The 13,328-nt window shown below is 53.0% G+C and overlaps 7 protein-coding genes across 10 annotated transcripts; 3 read left to right on the top strand and 4 right to left on the bottom strand.

The window, feature by feature from the left end:
* Positions 1 to 59: 59 nt before the first annotated feature.
* H310_06320 lies at positions 60 to 1,070 on the bottom strand. 2 transcript variants are annotated; one of them, XM_008871338.1, is made up of 6 exons: positions 870 to 1,070; positions 750 to 818; positions 629 to 700; positions 453 to 575; positions 305 to 406; positions 60 to 254 (listed from the first exon to the last, which is right to left on the bottom strand). In XM_008871338.1, the coding sequence occupies exons 1-6, from the start codon at positions 1,044 to 1,046 to the stop codon at positions 168 to 170; spliced, it is 630 nt and encodes a 209-aa protein (XP_008869560.1). In that variant the 5' UTR covers positions 1,047 to 1,070; the 3' UTR covers positions 60 to 167. The 2 variants fall into 2 exon arrangements, with proteins under 2 accessions (XP_008869560.1, XP_008869559.1); XM_008871337.1 differs by having other exon boundaries at positions 60 to 406.
* A 148-nt stretch (positions 1,071 to 1,218) lies between these two features.
* Positions 1,219 to 2,370, top strand: H310_06321 (hypothetical protein). Its single transcript, XM_008871339.1, has one exon. The coding sequence runs from the start codon at positions 1,227 to 1,229 to the stop codon at positions 2,310 to 2,312; it is 1,086 nt and encodes a 361-aa protein (XP_008869561.1). The 5' UTR covers positions 1,219 to 1,226; the 3' UTR covers positions 2,313 to 2,370.
* A 151-nt stretch (positions 2,371 to 2,521) lies between these two features.
* On the bottom strand, positions 2,522 to 3,568 carry H310_06322 (hypothetical protein). The gene is made up of 4 exons (XM_008871340.1): positions 3,257 to 3,568; positions 3,042 to 3,196; positions 2,916 to 2,976; positions 2,522 to 2,854 (listed from the first exon to the last, which is right to left on the bottom strand). Exons 1-4 carry the CDS (start codon positions 3,514 to 3,516, stop codon positions 2,755 to 2,757), a joined length of 576 nt encoding a protein of 191 aa, XP_008869562.1. The 5' UTR covers positions 3,517 to 3,568; the 3' UTR covers positions 2,522 to 2,754.
* A 227-nt stretch (positions 3,569 to 3,795) lies between these two features.
* Positions 3,796 to 7,013, top strand: H310_06323 (hypothetical protein). Its single transcript, XM_008871341.1, has 13 exons — positions 3,796 to 4,409; positions 4,450 to 4,899; positions 4,959 to 5,171; positions 5,220 to 5,333; positions 5,387 to 5,590; positions 5,649 to 5,699; positions 5,760 to 5,882; positions 5,942 to 6,073; positions 6,131 to 6,219; positions 6,273 to 6,354; positions 6,402 to 6,510; positions 6,583 to 6,779; positions 6,828 to 7,013. Exons 1-13 carry the CDS (start codon positions 3,804 to 3,806, stop codon positions 6,951 to 6,953), a joined length of 2,496 nt encoding a protein of 831 aa, XP_008869563.1. The 5' UTR covers positions 3,796 to 3,803; the 3' UTR covers positions 6,954 to 7,013.
* Positions 6,762 to 8,500, bottom strand: H310_06324 (hypothetical protein). Of its 3 annotated transcripts, none has more exons than XM_008871344.1 (3): positions 8,210 to 8,500; positions 7,401 to 8,155; positions 7,015 to 7,348 (listed from the first exon to the last, which is right to left on the bottom strand). In XM_008871344.1, exons 1-3 carry the CDS (start codon positions 8,444 to 8,446, stop codon positions 7,015 to 7,017), a joined length of 1,326 nt encoding a protein of 441 aa, XP_008869566.1. In that variant the 5' UTR covers positions 8,447 to 8,500. The 3 variants fall into 3 exon arrangements, with proteins under 3 accessions (XP_008869564.1, XP_008869566.1, XP_008869565.1); XM_008871343.1 differs by having other exon boundaries at positions 7,401 to 7,476; positions 7,519 to 8,500; XM_008871342.1 differs by having other exon boundaries at positions 6,762 to 7,348; positions 7,401 to 8,500.
* Positions 8,501 to 8,947: 447 nt separating this feature from the next.
* H310_06325 (hypothetical protein) lies at positions 8,948 to 10,516 on the bottom strand. Its single transcript, XM_008871345.1, has one exon. The coding sequence runs from the start codon at positions 10,473 to 10,475 to the stop codon at positions 9,018 to 9,020; it is 1,458 nt and encodes a 485-aa protein (XP_008869567.1). The 5' UTR covers positions 10,476 to 10,516; the 3' UTR covers positions 8,948 to 9,017.
* A 329-nt stretch (positions 10,517 to 10,845) lies between these two features.
* H310_06326 (ribosomal protein L22) lies at positions 10,846 to 11,803 on the top strand. The gene has a single exon (XM_008871346.1). The coding sequence runs from the start codon at positions 10,872 to 10,874 to the stop codon at positions 11,550 to 11,552; it is 681 nt and encodes a 226-aa protein (XP_008869568.1). The 5' UTR covers positions 10,846 to 10,871; the 3' UTR covers positions 11,553 to 11,803.
* Positions 11,804 to 13,328: the final 1,525 nt, after the last annotated feature.

Genomic DNA, 13,328 nt, shown 5'->3' on the forward strand with positions numbered 1-13,328 from the left:
CGATGAACGACGTATGCGTGGCCCGGTTGACCGTCGAAAAGGGATCGTTATGCATTTAGTGTTCCGGTGAAACCTCACCTGCCACATGACATGGTCATGCTGCACCAAGTGCCACCGACGCCCAGCCTCTTAAATCTTCTGCGCGTGATATAGATAGTTTGATTAAGTTAATGGAGAGTTGCCGTGTGATGGGGTCGGTGCTGCATGAGAACTGGCATGAGGTTGGAGAAGCCGTGGATGATTTCTTCGATCGTCTGCTAGAAACTTGAGGGGACCATCGATCCATGACACATGGACTGCTTACCTTGGCTCCACATACAACCACCTTCCCTGTGACAAAGACAACAAAGCACAAATTCGGCTCCTTCATGCGGTAGTACAGGGCTGGGAAGAGTTCTGGCTCGTACTACAGCAATACATATAAATGAAGCCAAGCAACCTGAGCAACCTACTGTGCAAAACCTTGTATGTTCATTCAACAAGCCTTCCAGACGGATCGGATACGGTGCTTTAGCGGAGGCTGTGATGTTTCGAACTGACAGGGACTGCGCAGCCGCATCCCTGAACCCGACTTTCTACATTACCGAATCCTCATTGAGCTTTCGGGCCATGGTGATGCTTGTCGCACCTGCGCAATGCTCTCGACTTTGCGTGCTACGATCTCCAAGTCGGGAACGGCCTTCATACCCACCACGACAACCTACCAACATAAGCGTGACGAGGAAGGACAATACCGGGCGTGGACTTGCCTTGCCCGTGCTAAAGATGATGCATGTGGACTTTGGTTCCCGCAATCGCATGATTGCTCCTTGGAATTTCTGCACACGGCGACGTTACGGCACATGTGTCGTTGGCGGAGAGTGACGTACACGAGGGTTGAACTCGACGTTTCGCGCATTCAACACGAGGTGCTTGAGATCAATCTTGGTGGCCAAGTCAAACGTGGCCATGATATTCGCTACAGTGATATCGTAGTTGTCAGAAATGGCCGCATCCGCCGCCGCGACAACGTCGGCGTCGAGGTCGTCCCAATTCTCGACCTCCATTCCACACAGCGCGTTGGTGGAAACACCAATCAGGAGAGAATTGAGATCCAGAGTCAATTGAGGTTAAGTGTTGAGAATTTTTCGGAAATCGATGATTCCCATACAAATTTTAAGATCCATTGCACCACGTCATCGCTTGGGTCACGAAATGGCAGATTTGGTGTGCCATTTCCAATTACGATGGCACAACACGACTCGGTCCAGACGCTGTGCTATGTGGTCCTGATCGGCATCATCGCCGCGTCCAACTTTGTGCTGATCCCTGTGAACGTGCAGTTGATCCTGTCGGCTACATCCATCGTGTACATTGGCTCGACGCTGTCCTTGAAGCTCAAGCACAAGCGCGAAGCTGCTGGTGAAAAGAACGAAGACGCTATGACGAAAGAAGACGCGTATATGTTTCCAGTAATTGGGTCGGCCATGTTGTTGGGGTTGTACCTGGCCTTCAAGTTCTTCGACAAGGAAGTCGTGAACCTTCTTCTCACGATGTACTTTGCCCTCATCGGCACATACAGCTTGACGGACGCGTTCTCGCCCATCGTGCGCCAGGTTGCGTTTTCCGAAACCGAGTCCCACTTCGTCCGCAAATTTACACTGCCGTATTTTGGTTTAAAGACGTTGGACCTGACGGCGTCGTGGGTCGTTACCGGGGTTTTCGCGGCGATTTTTGCCGCGGCGTGGTTCCACACCAAGCACTTCGTCTTGAACAACATCTTTGCCACTTCACTAGCCATAAAGGGCATTGAATCGCTGAGCTTGGGGTCCTACAAGGTCGGTGCCATCTTGCTCGTGGGTCTCTTCTTTTACGACATCTTCTGGGTGTTTGGCACGGATGTCATGGTGACGGTCGCGACCAAGTTTGACGGCCCCATTAAGCTCTTGTTTCCCCGAGTTTTTGCCACGGCGACAGAAAAGGCCAAGTTTTCCCTCCTGGGTCTCGGGGATATCGTCATTCCCGGCATCTTTGTCGCGCTGCTCCTCCGTTTTGACGCGTTCCGTGCAGGCGTCACCCACGACGACCAGGCGTTTCCTCGCCCGTACTTTCACGTGAACGTGTTGTTTTACGTCCTGTCTCTCGTCGCGACGGTGATCGTGATGGTAGTGTTCAACCACGCGCAGCCAGCGCTCTTGTACCTCGTGCCTGGCTGCTTGGGATCGTCGTTGATTCAAGGGCTTGTCCGAGGCGAGCTCAAGGAATTGCTCGCGTACAGCGAAGAGGACGAGGACGACAAGGCGAAGGAAAAAGAGGACAAGAAGTCCAAGTAAACGAAAGTAATTCGCGCTCTCTTCCAAATGCACCCTCTATTTCGTGTCGACTACGTGGGGCAAACGTGGATGGAAGGATTCGTTTCACTCGGCATAGTGCCCAGGCCGGTCGATCGACACGGTCGGCATCATGCCGATGAATGCGATGTGCATGATTCTCCATACATTAAAGCGACTTCTTGGGATATCGATGACAGATTGTGGGCGACTTGCGCGCATACAGACGATTGAAACATGCAGTGTTGGATGGGATTCACCCCACCACCAAACTTCATCGAGAGTGTTCCTTAATCGGACACCAACTACTGCGTCGCTCTACCATGCCAAGCTCGTACATGTCGCCGATCGGCACTGCCATCCTAGCGAGTGAGTTGGGGAGTCATGGTTGGGTTTTCCAAAGTTTCCAGCAGTATATAATCGTTGCTTGGATGCGAATGAGAAACTAAGGCTCCGGGAGAGCGACGTCGTCAGAAAACCCAAGGTCGTCGTCGTCAGGGATGTTGGAATTTCGGAGAAATGCGTGCGAAGCAGACAGCAACGCGCTAGAGGATGATGATGAGGTTTCGCTGGAATGAATGTGACGTGGCATGGCGCGGAGGGTACCTCATCGACGCAATGCTAAACAGAACGGACCCGCCGAAGTAAATGATGAGCAATGCCGTGACTAGAAGATACAACGTCATCAGAATTAACACCACGTGGGACATGGAGGCGGGCACCGAGACGTACTTCCAGTCATGCCCACGTTTCTCTGGTTCGCGTCGACAGGTCGACCCATGACTGTGAACTTGTTGTCTTCCGTCTCCGTTGCCGAAATTTGAGCGTTTTGATACCAACCAGCGGCAATACACATCAGCACAAAGAGGAAAAACGGGTTCATCAAGCTACCAAGGCACAACTCGTCAACACCATTAAACGCAAGCGACAGTCCTCTGCAAGCGTACATGGAAACAAATCCGACGAGAATGGCCACGGCTGCGTAGTTGGTCGCAAAGTAGAGCAAGTTCTTCCGGGTGCGGTTCATCATAATTGCCTTGGCCGGGACTTGGAAAGGCTTTTGCTCACCGAGACCAAAAAAGAGCACGATCCCGCGCAAATTCTTCAGCGACATTACGTCCTTCAACTTCGCTTTCACAACATCTAGCTGTCCCACAGGGACAGCGGGTGATGGAAGCGAGCTTACGTCGGCCTTCTTCTCCGTCATGGCAACGTCGCAAGCTCGATGTGCTTATGGGTGTGCTGCAAAATCCGACGAGGATTTTTCTTGTTTTGTACCTATTTTCGATCCGATTTAGAACATTTTCCCTAAATTTAAATTTGGTTTGGTGGGCTCATTTGATTGGCTGCTGCGATTCGATTCTGTACCTTCGACCAATCAAAATGAGGTAGAAAAATCCAACTTTGCCAATCGAACGGTCCTGATTTACATCAGAAATCGGGAAGTTTCCTGATTTAATTCGCCGCACCATAAAATATTGGAAGGGTTTCGCGATGGAAACTGAGGTGGGCAAATGGCTGCAGCGCGATGTGAATTGCTTGTCGGATCCGCAGCGGATGGTGCGGAAGCGCGCGTTGGAGAAGCTCAGCCGAGTCAGCGACTTGGTGGCCAAGTTTGGTCAAGACCAGCTTGTGCAGTTCTTCCACGCCCAGCTCATGACGCCTTTGCTGCAATGCATTGGTGATCCCGTCGAGAAGTGTCGGGAACTGAGTCTTGTGGCCTGCACTGCGTTTGGCACGATGGGAGCTTTCAATACCGAGGAACGAGTGAATGCGGTGATTGTGACCATCTACGGCCGAGTGGGCAAGGCGCCGTTCGTCGAAACGGCCGAGGAAATCCGCTTGCTTCTGTTGGAATTGCTCCACGCTGTCTTACAACGGACACCCGCAGAGTACTCGCTGTCGGCGGAAGTAATGGACGTTGTGGGCAAGACTGCGTCGGACCCATTCCCAGACGCGAAGAAGGCATGCTGCGACACCATCCTCGTGCTAGCACAAAAGTGGAAATCGTTGGTGAAGCAGCACCTCGGCACCGTCGTGAAGCCATTCACGATGAACCTTGGCCACCAACACGCCAAGATTCGGCAGTGTACGCTGCAGGTAATCACACATTGTTATCCGCGGAATTAAAGCATTATAGGCCCTGGAAGCCGTCGTTCCATGTGGGTCGACATCCCTGCCGGAGCTCATGAAGGACATTTTGCTGCCAAACTTGAGCAAAGTTGTGTTTGATCGATCGCCGTCCGTTCGAAAGCAGCTTGTGCAAACGACGGGATCGTGGTTCGAGCACATTGACGAACTACGTGAGTTTGAAGCGTCGCTGGTTCCACTGTTTCTCGCCGGGATCGCCGACGAATCGCCCGATGTGCAAGCGTTTTGTTTGACATATCTCGATAAACTGAATGCAAAATGGGAAGAGAGCGAGGACATGGCGGCTCCCTCTGACATGGAAGTGGACACTGCAGCGTCACAACATGATGTCGTCACACCACCATTCCTTCATCGCCCTGGCGCTGGCGCCCGGCGTGTTGTCCAGCGGCTATTGGGCAAAATCCTGCCATCGCTTCTCGAACAGTGCGCCGACTGGACGGTACATCGGTCCTATCGCCTTGAGATGGTGTAATGATTCGAAAGGTGTTCTTCATGTAGGCCTTGACGCGACAGAAGTCGGCGACCATCCTGCGTGTGGTTCTCGTACTTGCGGAGGGTGGAGTAAATGCCCACTTGGACATGATTCTGACGGCACTGGCCAAGTCGTGTCGTGATGAAGAAGCCAGCGTCGTTGATGCTGTCGCGGGGTGCATGCAGATTGTCGGTCGATACTGTCACGCCGACCTTCTATTTTCTCTCTTGTTGCCGTTGGTATGTTCAATCCGTGGCATGAAACCAGGCAACTGATCGAATGCGTAGTCTGCGGGACGCCTCGCAGGGCAAGACACACCGCACCATCGGATGAATGGCCTTGTTCTGTTGTCTATGGCGATTGCCGGCATGGAAGCGACTCGGATCTTGCCGCACATGGAGGTAAGGACGGAGCGTTGGAATTTGACTGGCACTTTAAAATTGGAACGACCTAGACGATCACGGAAACGCTGTCCGAGGCTGGCCTGCGCGACACGGACGTTCCTGACATGCAGGATCACTTGGCCAAACTGACTTCAACCATCGTCACGACGGGGGCACCGCTGTTTCCAAGCCACGACGTGCTAGCGTTTCGTTTGTTTTGGGTTCTCAATCACATTGTGGCCGCAACACCGGAGGACTCGATCGCGTTCCACACAGTACGAACGTGCATGATGGCTTGGAGAGGCAAGGAAGTCACCCAGTGTCGGTGCATAGGCGATTGACGCCCTGCAGGCACTCGCCGCTGCGTCACACGTTGAGTTGGACGTACGTCGCGCTTGACTTCGTAGAAGCACCTGCGAGTTGCCAATGGGAAATGTGTCGTAGGGGCTCTATCGAATGCACCTGCCCCAAGTGATCCATGCAATTCGACCAAAAGACAGCGAAACGTGGTCGAAAGCGGCATCCAGTCGTGTCTTGTTTGATTCTTTGTGTCGTCGCGGCGGCCGGGTACGCCGTACGACGTCGTATGAATGCGTGAAGCTTTGACACATAATCGGATTGTGCAGGCGACAGCAGATCAAATGCACATCGTCGTTCCGATTGTACTGACCCACTTAACCCCATCAAACGACCCGGACGTCCGCTTGTCGTTCTTGGCGCTGCTTGAGACTTTGCTCGGAAACACGTTGATGGCACAGGTAGGCCCCGCGACCCTTCCGACGACGTCCCAAGGCAAAGGTCGTCGTACATCGTAGTCGTTCCAGCCATTTGCTGCGTCGTTGCTTGTCAAAGGCATCACTCCCAATATTGTTTGGCAGTCGGGCAAAGTAGCGGCCACTGTTCGGTATCGTGCCTTTTCAATATCTTTGCCCCCTCATGCGTAGTTGATTGCCGCAGCAAAGTCGCCATGGCGTGCACGTACACCCTGTTGCGCCAAGGACTGGCCAACCAGCCAGCGTTGTTTGAGGCGGCGCCTCAAGTAAGTACAGGCTTGGAAGAGTACAAGGTGAACCACTCTTGACTTAGATGTTACCTGTGCTCAAGTCGTGCCTGGACGACTCGGACGCTAAGACAAGGCAGCTCGTATGTCTGTCATTGCAGCACTTGTTTGTCGCGTTGCCCAATGCGTTGGGAGGTATGCATGCCACCCATCTCATGTGTTCTTGTGGACATTCCATGGCTCAAACGCACGTGTTGGGGCGTGTAGAGGAGCCTGTGAGCCAACTGTACCACGAGATCTTAAAGCGCCTCGACGATTCGAACGATCTCGTGCGCAAGGCTGCGTGTGCCACGTACGTGACGTTTCTCCGAGCGGCCCCACGCAGCCATTTTCGCGGCACCATCATTGACTACACGATGGACGCGCTGTTTGTGCACTTGGACGATCCTGACTCTGACGTGCAGGTCAGCCTGTCTTCTGCTGACGAGATGTTGATGTTGTGCTGCATGCAGGCGGCAGTGTTCGAGGTACTCAAGGAAACATTTGCGGTAGACCCAGAGTTGCTCGGGAAAAAGGCACGAGACCACCGATCGCGCCACCGATCGCCGTACTACTGCGATAAACTCTTGGAGCTTTAGGCATCGCCGCTTGTGTTGTTAATACAGCAGATCTAGACAATCGAATTGCCATACCGCCTCGTTACACTTCATCGTCGCTCTTGCCTTGATTAAAATTTGCCGCGTTAAAAGACGCTTCGGACTCGGCGTCGCTCTCGATCACGACAGGCGCAACTTGCTCGAAGTCCATGGTCGTCCTCGACCGACGAGTGCCTCGGGCCGACTCCAAGATCATGCTTGGATCAATGCCGTCGAGCTCGCGTTCGAGGTCTCGCTTCTTCTTCACCGCTACCATCTCGGCTTTGGTGGGATACCTTCCACTCCAAGTGACGTTGGCGTCGACCAGCCGATTTCTCAAAATCTCTTCGGCGTCGTCTACCGACTGAGCCTCGCGAAGTTTCTTGTATAGCCCTGGCCTAGAGCAAGAATACACTTACCCCATTGAAATGGAGCGATTCTCGAACGTACGCTAATACTCCGGCAATCTTGGCCAATTTCTTAAGGGCCTCAAGACCAGATGACGTTAGTGCAGTGGATTTGGCGGCTGTCCGCGACTTCTTAGACGACGCTATGATTTTTGACGAACCGTCGTGAGCTCGCTTGCCTCGCTTCTTCTTTACGGGAGAAGTCGCAGGGCTGCTGTCGGAATCATTTTCACGATCACTTTCGTCATCGGACGGCACACTGCGAGCAGATTTCTTCGACTTTGCCTTCGACGGCTTTATGGGACGATTGATAGCTTGTTCGTCTTCGTCATTGCTTTCGTTTTCATCTTCGTAGTGCGAGCGCTTGGTAGAAGAGGCGTATGGAGATGGAGATTGCTTGTAGATTTGTTTCGACGAAGGTTTAGACGCCTTCTTTGCGGTAAGGTGACATTGGGCGTCGTCATCGGAGGACTCCTCGACTGGGTTGCGAGCCTTCTTCTTGAACACTGGTCGAGACACTGAAGCACTATCGTTCTCCTCCCGACCATGGTAGTCGCGTTCTTCGCTCTCAGCGTTGCCTTCCACCTCGTCAGGCACATCAGTTTTGGTGATCACATTGCGTGTGCACGCGGTCGAAGCACTTGTCCGGTCTTTTTTGACGTTAGGGTGTACATTTTCACCAACAAAGTCGCCGTCTTCGTCACTGTCGTCCACGAAAATGCGCTTCGACTTTGCTTTAGGTTTGGGTGATATCTTGCGTTTGATGTCGCCGTCCGATTCATTGCAGTCGTCAGTACCCTGTGGAACCGAAATTGTCGTGGGTGCCTGCATGGAAGACGATGTCCTTTTTACTGGGGAGGATTTGGTCGGCGTTGCCTCCACCGCATTGACGCAAAGGTGCAAGTGCTCACCAACGAGCACTTTGATGAGAGGCTTCCACGGTTTCAAGTCTTCCTTCTCTGCTCCCAGTGCTCGTTGAATGTGCTCGAGGAGCTTACTTAGGGTCACGGTGCGAGCGTCCATCTTCGGCATAATGCTTTTCATCGCATTTGCCAGTGCTTCTTCGCTGATGTCGACGTGGTCCATCATGGTGCTGAAGGAAACCCGCCTCGTGCAAGTATGGCGGGAAAGTCGAGGCTTTCCGGATACCGAATGCCACCGTTTCACTAGGCCAAACAACCTGCATTCCTGATCTTTTTATTCGGAAAAGTGTTTAAAACTATCTAGTGGATAAAAACCAATGTGAAGAACGAGATCGTCCGGATAATATGAAGTTCAGTTCCGGTGTGTGCGCTGTCCGGTTGAATATCCGTCTTTTGTTGAACAAGGAACACTCTGATGATCTGACTGTTCACACGATGACGACACGGCTCGTGCAAGCCTGCAAGTGTGGCAATGCCTACACAAACTTGACGCGACCTGTCACTAGGAGGGCCTGGCCCTTGCTCCCTGCAACATGTTGAGCTCGGTTGCCCGTGTCGCTACTCAAAAATCTGTTGTGTGTGAAAGTGTCGCTCAGTTACGACGGAGTTCTCGACGTCTGTCATGGCCAAAGCACGTAAGTAAATCGTGCGAGGGTCATCGTGATTGGGAGGATGGCAGAGGAAGCGCTTCACACAAGTTTAAATCCAACACTGAATAACAGCTTGGATAGATTGCATTAGACATGACTACGTGGCAGCCACTCCGCGTCATTGTGAGCAAGGGATTGCGGATAAAAGTCAAAGCGGGGTGACGGTGTCATTTCGGGCGACCGCTTCACGAACCTTGCCTGGTGAGTCCCCATGTCGACGACTTCCAACATGCGATGCACATCTTCAGGTGATATTTCCTCCGTTGTCTCCCCTTGCTGTACTTGGCCAAGATGTCGCAACCACTCGGCCGTCCATGCCAAACACACCTCGACCTGCGAGTTGGTTGGTGTCGAACAAGTCAACTTGTCGTGGACTGCGGCAAGGATCCCGAACGCCAACAAGTACCCCGACGCGTGGTCCAACGCCTGCACTGGTAGTGCCTTGGGGACATCTTGTCCTTCAAAATACCGCGCCTCTGATACGTTAAATCCAGTTGCCGTCTGCACGAGGCTATCGAAGCCACGCTTGTTCGCCCAGGGCCCCTTCGTGCCGTACGCGGAGAGCTTGGCAACAATCAGCGACGGATTCATCGCATGGAGCGACTCTGTGTCGACGCCTTCAAACGCTTCCAACGCGCCAGGTCGGTACGCGTCGATAAAGACGTCGGCAGATTGAACGAGCCGATGGAACGTCGCCAAGTCCTTCGCTTGATGCAAATTCAACTGAATCGTGCGCTTGCCTCGGGATGTGTCTCCATCGCAGGCAGGAAGCGCTGGAAGATGCGGCGCTGTTACCCACAACACATCGGCGCCATGCGAGGCCAAAGTACGACCGGCAACCGGACCGGCAATGACACGTGTCAGACTTAGCACACGGAGGCCAGCGAGACAATTAGATTGCGGTTCCATCGGTGAAAGGCGAAACGGGGAGGTAGTGTGGCTACGCTTGGAATGGACAACTCGAAAGGGAACATGGGCATTGGATTCCATGTGTCGCTGGAGGTATTGCCCCATTGGATGGGACGCCCACTCGGCGGGTGAGCGACAGGCAGCCACGCACATGCCCTGCAAAGTCGCGGCCGTTTCAAACTCTTCTGCGTCATGCTGCAGAAGGGCGGCAGCGACTGCAGCGCGGTCCGCGGTTGGAGGAAGACCAAGCAATCGTAATAAGCCATCTTTGTGATGTGGGAAGTTTGCATGCAATCGCACAAAACCGCCATTACTTGTGGGGTACAGGCCAGAGATCGGGTCCCAAACGTTTAACGGAGGCTGGTCCACACGAGGAAGGTAATGGGACTGAGAGTCAAACTCGAGGCATGCATCTCGTCGGTCCACGCGCACGGGGTGTGAATGACTTGTGCGAAGTTTATAGATCTCAGACGCAGCGAGTGCACTCAGAGCAATCGAGATCGTCGCAGCCGATGTGACACGGAAACCGCTGGGTAGGTACTGCGCAGCGCTGCCACCAAGGGATAGTCGATCGAGGGCTGATGCAGGGAAGCCAGCATGCTTCCACAACCTTGCGAGTTCGTTCATGTCGTTCATGTTGAAAATGCCGAAATGTTCTTGGTCATAGCATTGATCGCACATCTTTATGCGGAGTGTTGGTTGAAGTCCACGGATGTGTGTTGGGTGATGCTTACGCTTTCACACATGATGACGCCGCTCGCTCGAGGATACATGTCGAGCCGTCGCATAGTTTATGGATCGCACCATGCCCTTGAAGAAAAGGTGGCTTCCCCCCAACTCCCAGTATTCCTGCCCCGATGTTTTCGATCGTTCAAACGTCGCCAACCTGGCCTAGGTTGATTCGTGAAATCTATTGTATTTTCAACCAATCCAATTGGCGAAACCCCATGATCTGCATACAATTTCAACCAATCCAATGCAGTTCAAAAGTTCACTGGAGATTGGCAGCTGGGTGTTTTGATTGGCCAATACATGGTAGGGATTGGGGTCGAGAATTGTTGGTGGTTGGCAGGGGAGTTTGCAGGCAGGCGGTGCGTCGGTGGCGTTTTGCCCCCAATCGCAACTTATCATCGCAATTGTAAGATGCCTTCCTACAGCCAAGAACCTGAAGATCAAAACACCTCGGCCAAGGCCCGTGGTCGCCACTTGCGCGTGCACTACAAGCACTGCCGTGAAGTGTGCCACACCATCAAAGGTTACTCGTTGGCGAAGGCCAAGAAGTTCTTGGGCGATGTGTTGGAATTTAAGGCTGCCGTGCCTTTCACCAAGTACACCGGTGGCCCTGGCCGTCACGCTCAAGGTAAGCTCTTGAACGCGCCCGGTGACAAGTGCCGATGGCCCCAAAAGGCGACCCGCATCATCTTGGACTTGGTCAAGAACGCGGAAGCCAATGCCGAACTCAAGGGCCTCGACACGGCCAAGTTGTACATTGCCCATGCGCAAGCAAACATGGCGATCAAGCAGCGCCGCCGCACCTACCGTGCCCATGGTCGCATTGGACCTTACATGGCCAACCCGGCCCACATTGAATTGATCCTGACCGAAAAGAAGGAAAATGTGGCCAAGGCCGAAGAGCCCAAGACGACCAAGTTGACCCGCAAGCGCCAAGCTGTGCTCCGCTTGAAGTCGGGTGGTGGCGTCGCTGCCAACTAAGGTTGTTGTCGTGACAAGGATGTTTGGACAGGCTGGTAACCTTGAATAAACTTGCGATGCGAACGCGATGGCGCACTGGCAGGTTTGAAGGCAAATGTGCGTCCCTAGGTTATTATGTTCCCTGTGCACGAAGTAGTATCTGCAACACACGTTTCCTACATGGAGTGGGCGGAAACACTGAAATGTGGCATCGTTGGACCTGTCTTGTGAGCAAGATATCCCTCTAATTTCTGGAACGTAGTCATTCTGAGGCACGTTGCTTGTTAAGCCCACCAAAGTGGACTTGTTGGTTGAGACTTGGTAGATGACTTGCTGAAGGCCAGGAGGTTAACTTAGCCCGGTCATTGTGCTTGACGTCGTGGGCGTGAATTGGCGACGGTAGCCTGGAGTTCACCAGGAATTGCATGCGACGTGCTCCATACCCCGGCGCTTCGGCATCCTTACCACATTCACGACAACGTACCTCTTCAAGCGAGGTGAAGAAGGCAAGGTCTTCATTTCCAAGGGCATTCGCTGCCAACTACAAGTCTGTGTTGAATCAAAAAACGTTGGCGATAGTCATCAAATTGATCCAACAACCAACGACGACACAAGGGCACCGATCGTACAGGGGTGACGTACAAATGTTCACATGTCGGGATGGCAAGTTGTGCCAGGTTTCCCAGCATTTGGCCGTCCACCTGGTAACGAGTGGGCGAATCGGTCGCGGCCGTGCTTGACGAAGTCCTGCGATGAATGGAAATAGGCTAGGTGCATATCTGGTCTTGTCGGACCGAGAGCGTCCTCGACACGAAATGCACGCGAAGCGCTTTTAATCGAGACATCGGCAAAATCCTGGCATGATGAGCATGGTGGGCGAGATGTCAACGCGGAATGGCACTCGGATGGATGTGTACGTCATGCACATGCTCTTGAGCAGTTATACCACTCGATGCTACAGCCCAACGAGTTTCACCAACGTCCAAGTCGCATTGCAAACCAATTTGAGTGCCAACGCCGATTCGAAAATGCTTGAGAACGCAACGTTGCACCGCAAAGGTGCTTGACCAGTACTGGAGGCACGCGGGGGCCCATGGCTTCACGCACTCGACGAGGAGAACGAAGAGATGGCAGGAATATCCACACAATGCTGTCAGGACCCGCACGTCGAACCGGTGAATCTTGAGACCTTACGACACTATGGATCCCCACGTGGGTGATTACAACGAGGACAGCACCCGTTGCACCTTCAGATATGGACAATCGGCCGGTTCGGACGCCGCCAACCGACAACAACAACAAACATACATGAGAGGGGGGCCTCGAAAGTCCCGTGGACGCGACAGTCGCCGATTTGAGCCACGTGGCGATCCATGCCGATTGGATCACGCTAATGGGTCTGTATTATCGAAAAATGCTGGGACTGCCTGTATAATAATACCATTTTGTATAATACACCGCTACAGAGTTCTCAAATGATTGGATCACGACTTCTATCCATGAAGTCATCCCCGCAGACAAAAGTCGTTTGTATTTGTGGTACTTGTTCGACGGGGAGTGGATCCCCTATAGTGGTCATCGAGATGTCTCAATTATAGTAGATGGAACCCTCGTCCATCACCTCCTCGTCGATAATTCGTTGTCCATCATGCCTTCAAGGCCGTCAGAAATGTGAACATGGTCAAATTCCTCAATGAGAGCATCAGCGGCTGCATCTTCTTCCTCGTCGAGTGCTTCCTCTTCAACAGGCAGCCCCTCATCGTCGGCACCGAGCTGCTGCAGCCACTTGCAAAATTT

This window comes from Aphanomyces invadans (assembly GCF_000520115.1).
Source record: "Aphanomyces invadans strain NJM9701 unplaced genomic scaffold supercont1.11, whole genome shotgun sequence".
In the NCBI taxonomy this organism is placed as follows: Eukaryota; Oomycota; class Saprolegniomycetes; order Saprolegniales; family Verrucalvaceae; genus Aphanomyces; species Aphanomyces invadans.

What these genes read in the sequence shown, in the direction of transcription:
- H310_06320 (XM_008871337.1), bottom strand. Translation starts at nt 1,046, where the DNA reads ATGGAGGTCGAGAATTGGGACGACCTCGACGCCGACGTTGTCGCGGCG. An exon ending in ACGTCGAGTTCAACCCTCGT is followed by an intron (nt 819 to 869) that starts GTACGTCACTCT and finishes CGCCGTGTGCAG; the next exon opens with AAATTCCAAGGAGCAATCAT. An exon ending in TCATCTTTAGCACGGGCAAG is followed by an intron (nt 701 to 749) that starts GCAAGTCCACGC and finishes TTATGTTGGTAG; the next exon opens with GTTGTCGTGGTGGGTATGAA.
- H310_06321 (XM_008871339.1), top strand. Translation starts at nt 1,227, where the DNA reads ATGGCACAACACGACTCGGTCCAGACGCTGTGCTATGTGGTCCTGATC.
- H310_06322 (XM_008871340.1), bottom strand. Translation starts at nt 3,516, where the DNA reads ATGACGGAGAAGAAGGCCGACGTAAGCTCGCTTCCATCACCCGCTGTC. An exon ending in AAACGTGGGCATGACTGGAA is followed by an intron (nt 2,977 to 3,041) that starts GTACGTCTCGGT and finishes TGTATCTTCTAG; the next exon opens with TCACGGCATTGCTCATCATT. An exon ending in TTTAGCATTGCGTCGATGAG is followed by an intron (nt 2,855 to 2,915) that starts GTACCCTCCGCG and finishes ATCATCCTCTAG; the next exon opens with CGCGTTGCTGTCTGCTTCGC.
- H310_06323 (XM_008871341.1), top strand. Translation starts at nt 3,804, where the DNA reads ATGGAAACTGAGGTGGGCAAATGGCTGCAGCGCGATGTGAATTGCTTG. An exon ending in TGTGTCGTCGCGGCGGCCGG is followed by an intron (nt 5,883 to 5,941) that starts GTACGCCGTACG and finishes CGGATTGTGCAG; the next exon opens with GCGACAGCAGATCAAATGCA. An exon ending in TGTTTGAGGCGGCGCCTCAA is followed by an intron (nt 6,355 to 6,401) that starts GTAAGTACAGGC and finishes CTCTTGACTTAG; the next exon opens with ATGTTACCTGTGCTCAAGTC.
- H310_06324 (XM_008871342.1), bottom strand. Translation starts at nt 8,446, where the DNA reads ATGATGGACCACGTCGACATCAGCGAAGAAGCACTGGCAAATGCGATG. An exon ending in AAGATTGCCGGAGTATTAGC is followed by an intron (nt 7,349 to 7,400) that starts GTACGTTCGAGA and finishes TTCTTGCTCTAG; the next exon opens with GCCAGGGCTATACAAGAAAC.
- H310_06325 (XM_008871345.1), bottom strand. Translation starts at nt 10,475, where the DNA reads ATGAACGACATGAACGAACTCGCAAGGTTGTGGAAGCATGCTGGCTTC.
- H310_06326 (XM_008871346.1), top strand. Translation starts at nt 10,872, where the DNA reads ATGGTAGGGATTGGGGTCGAGAATTGTTGGTGGTTGGCAGGGGAGTTT.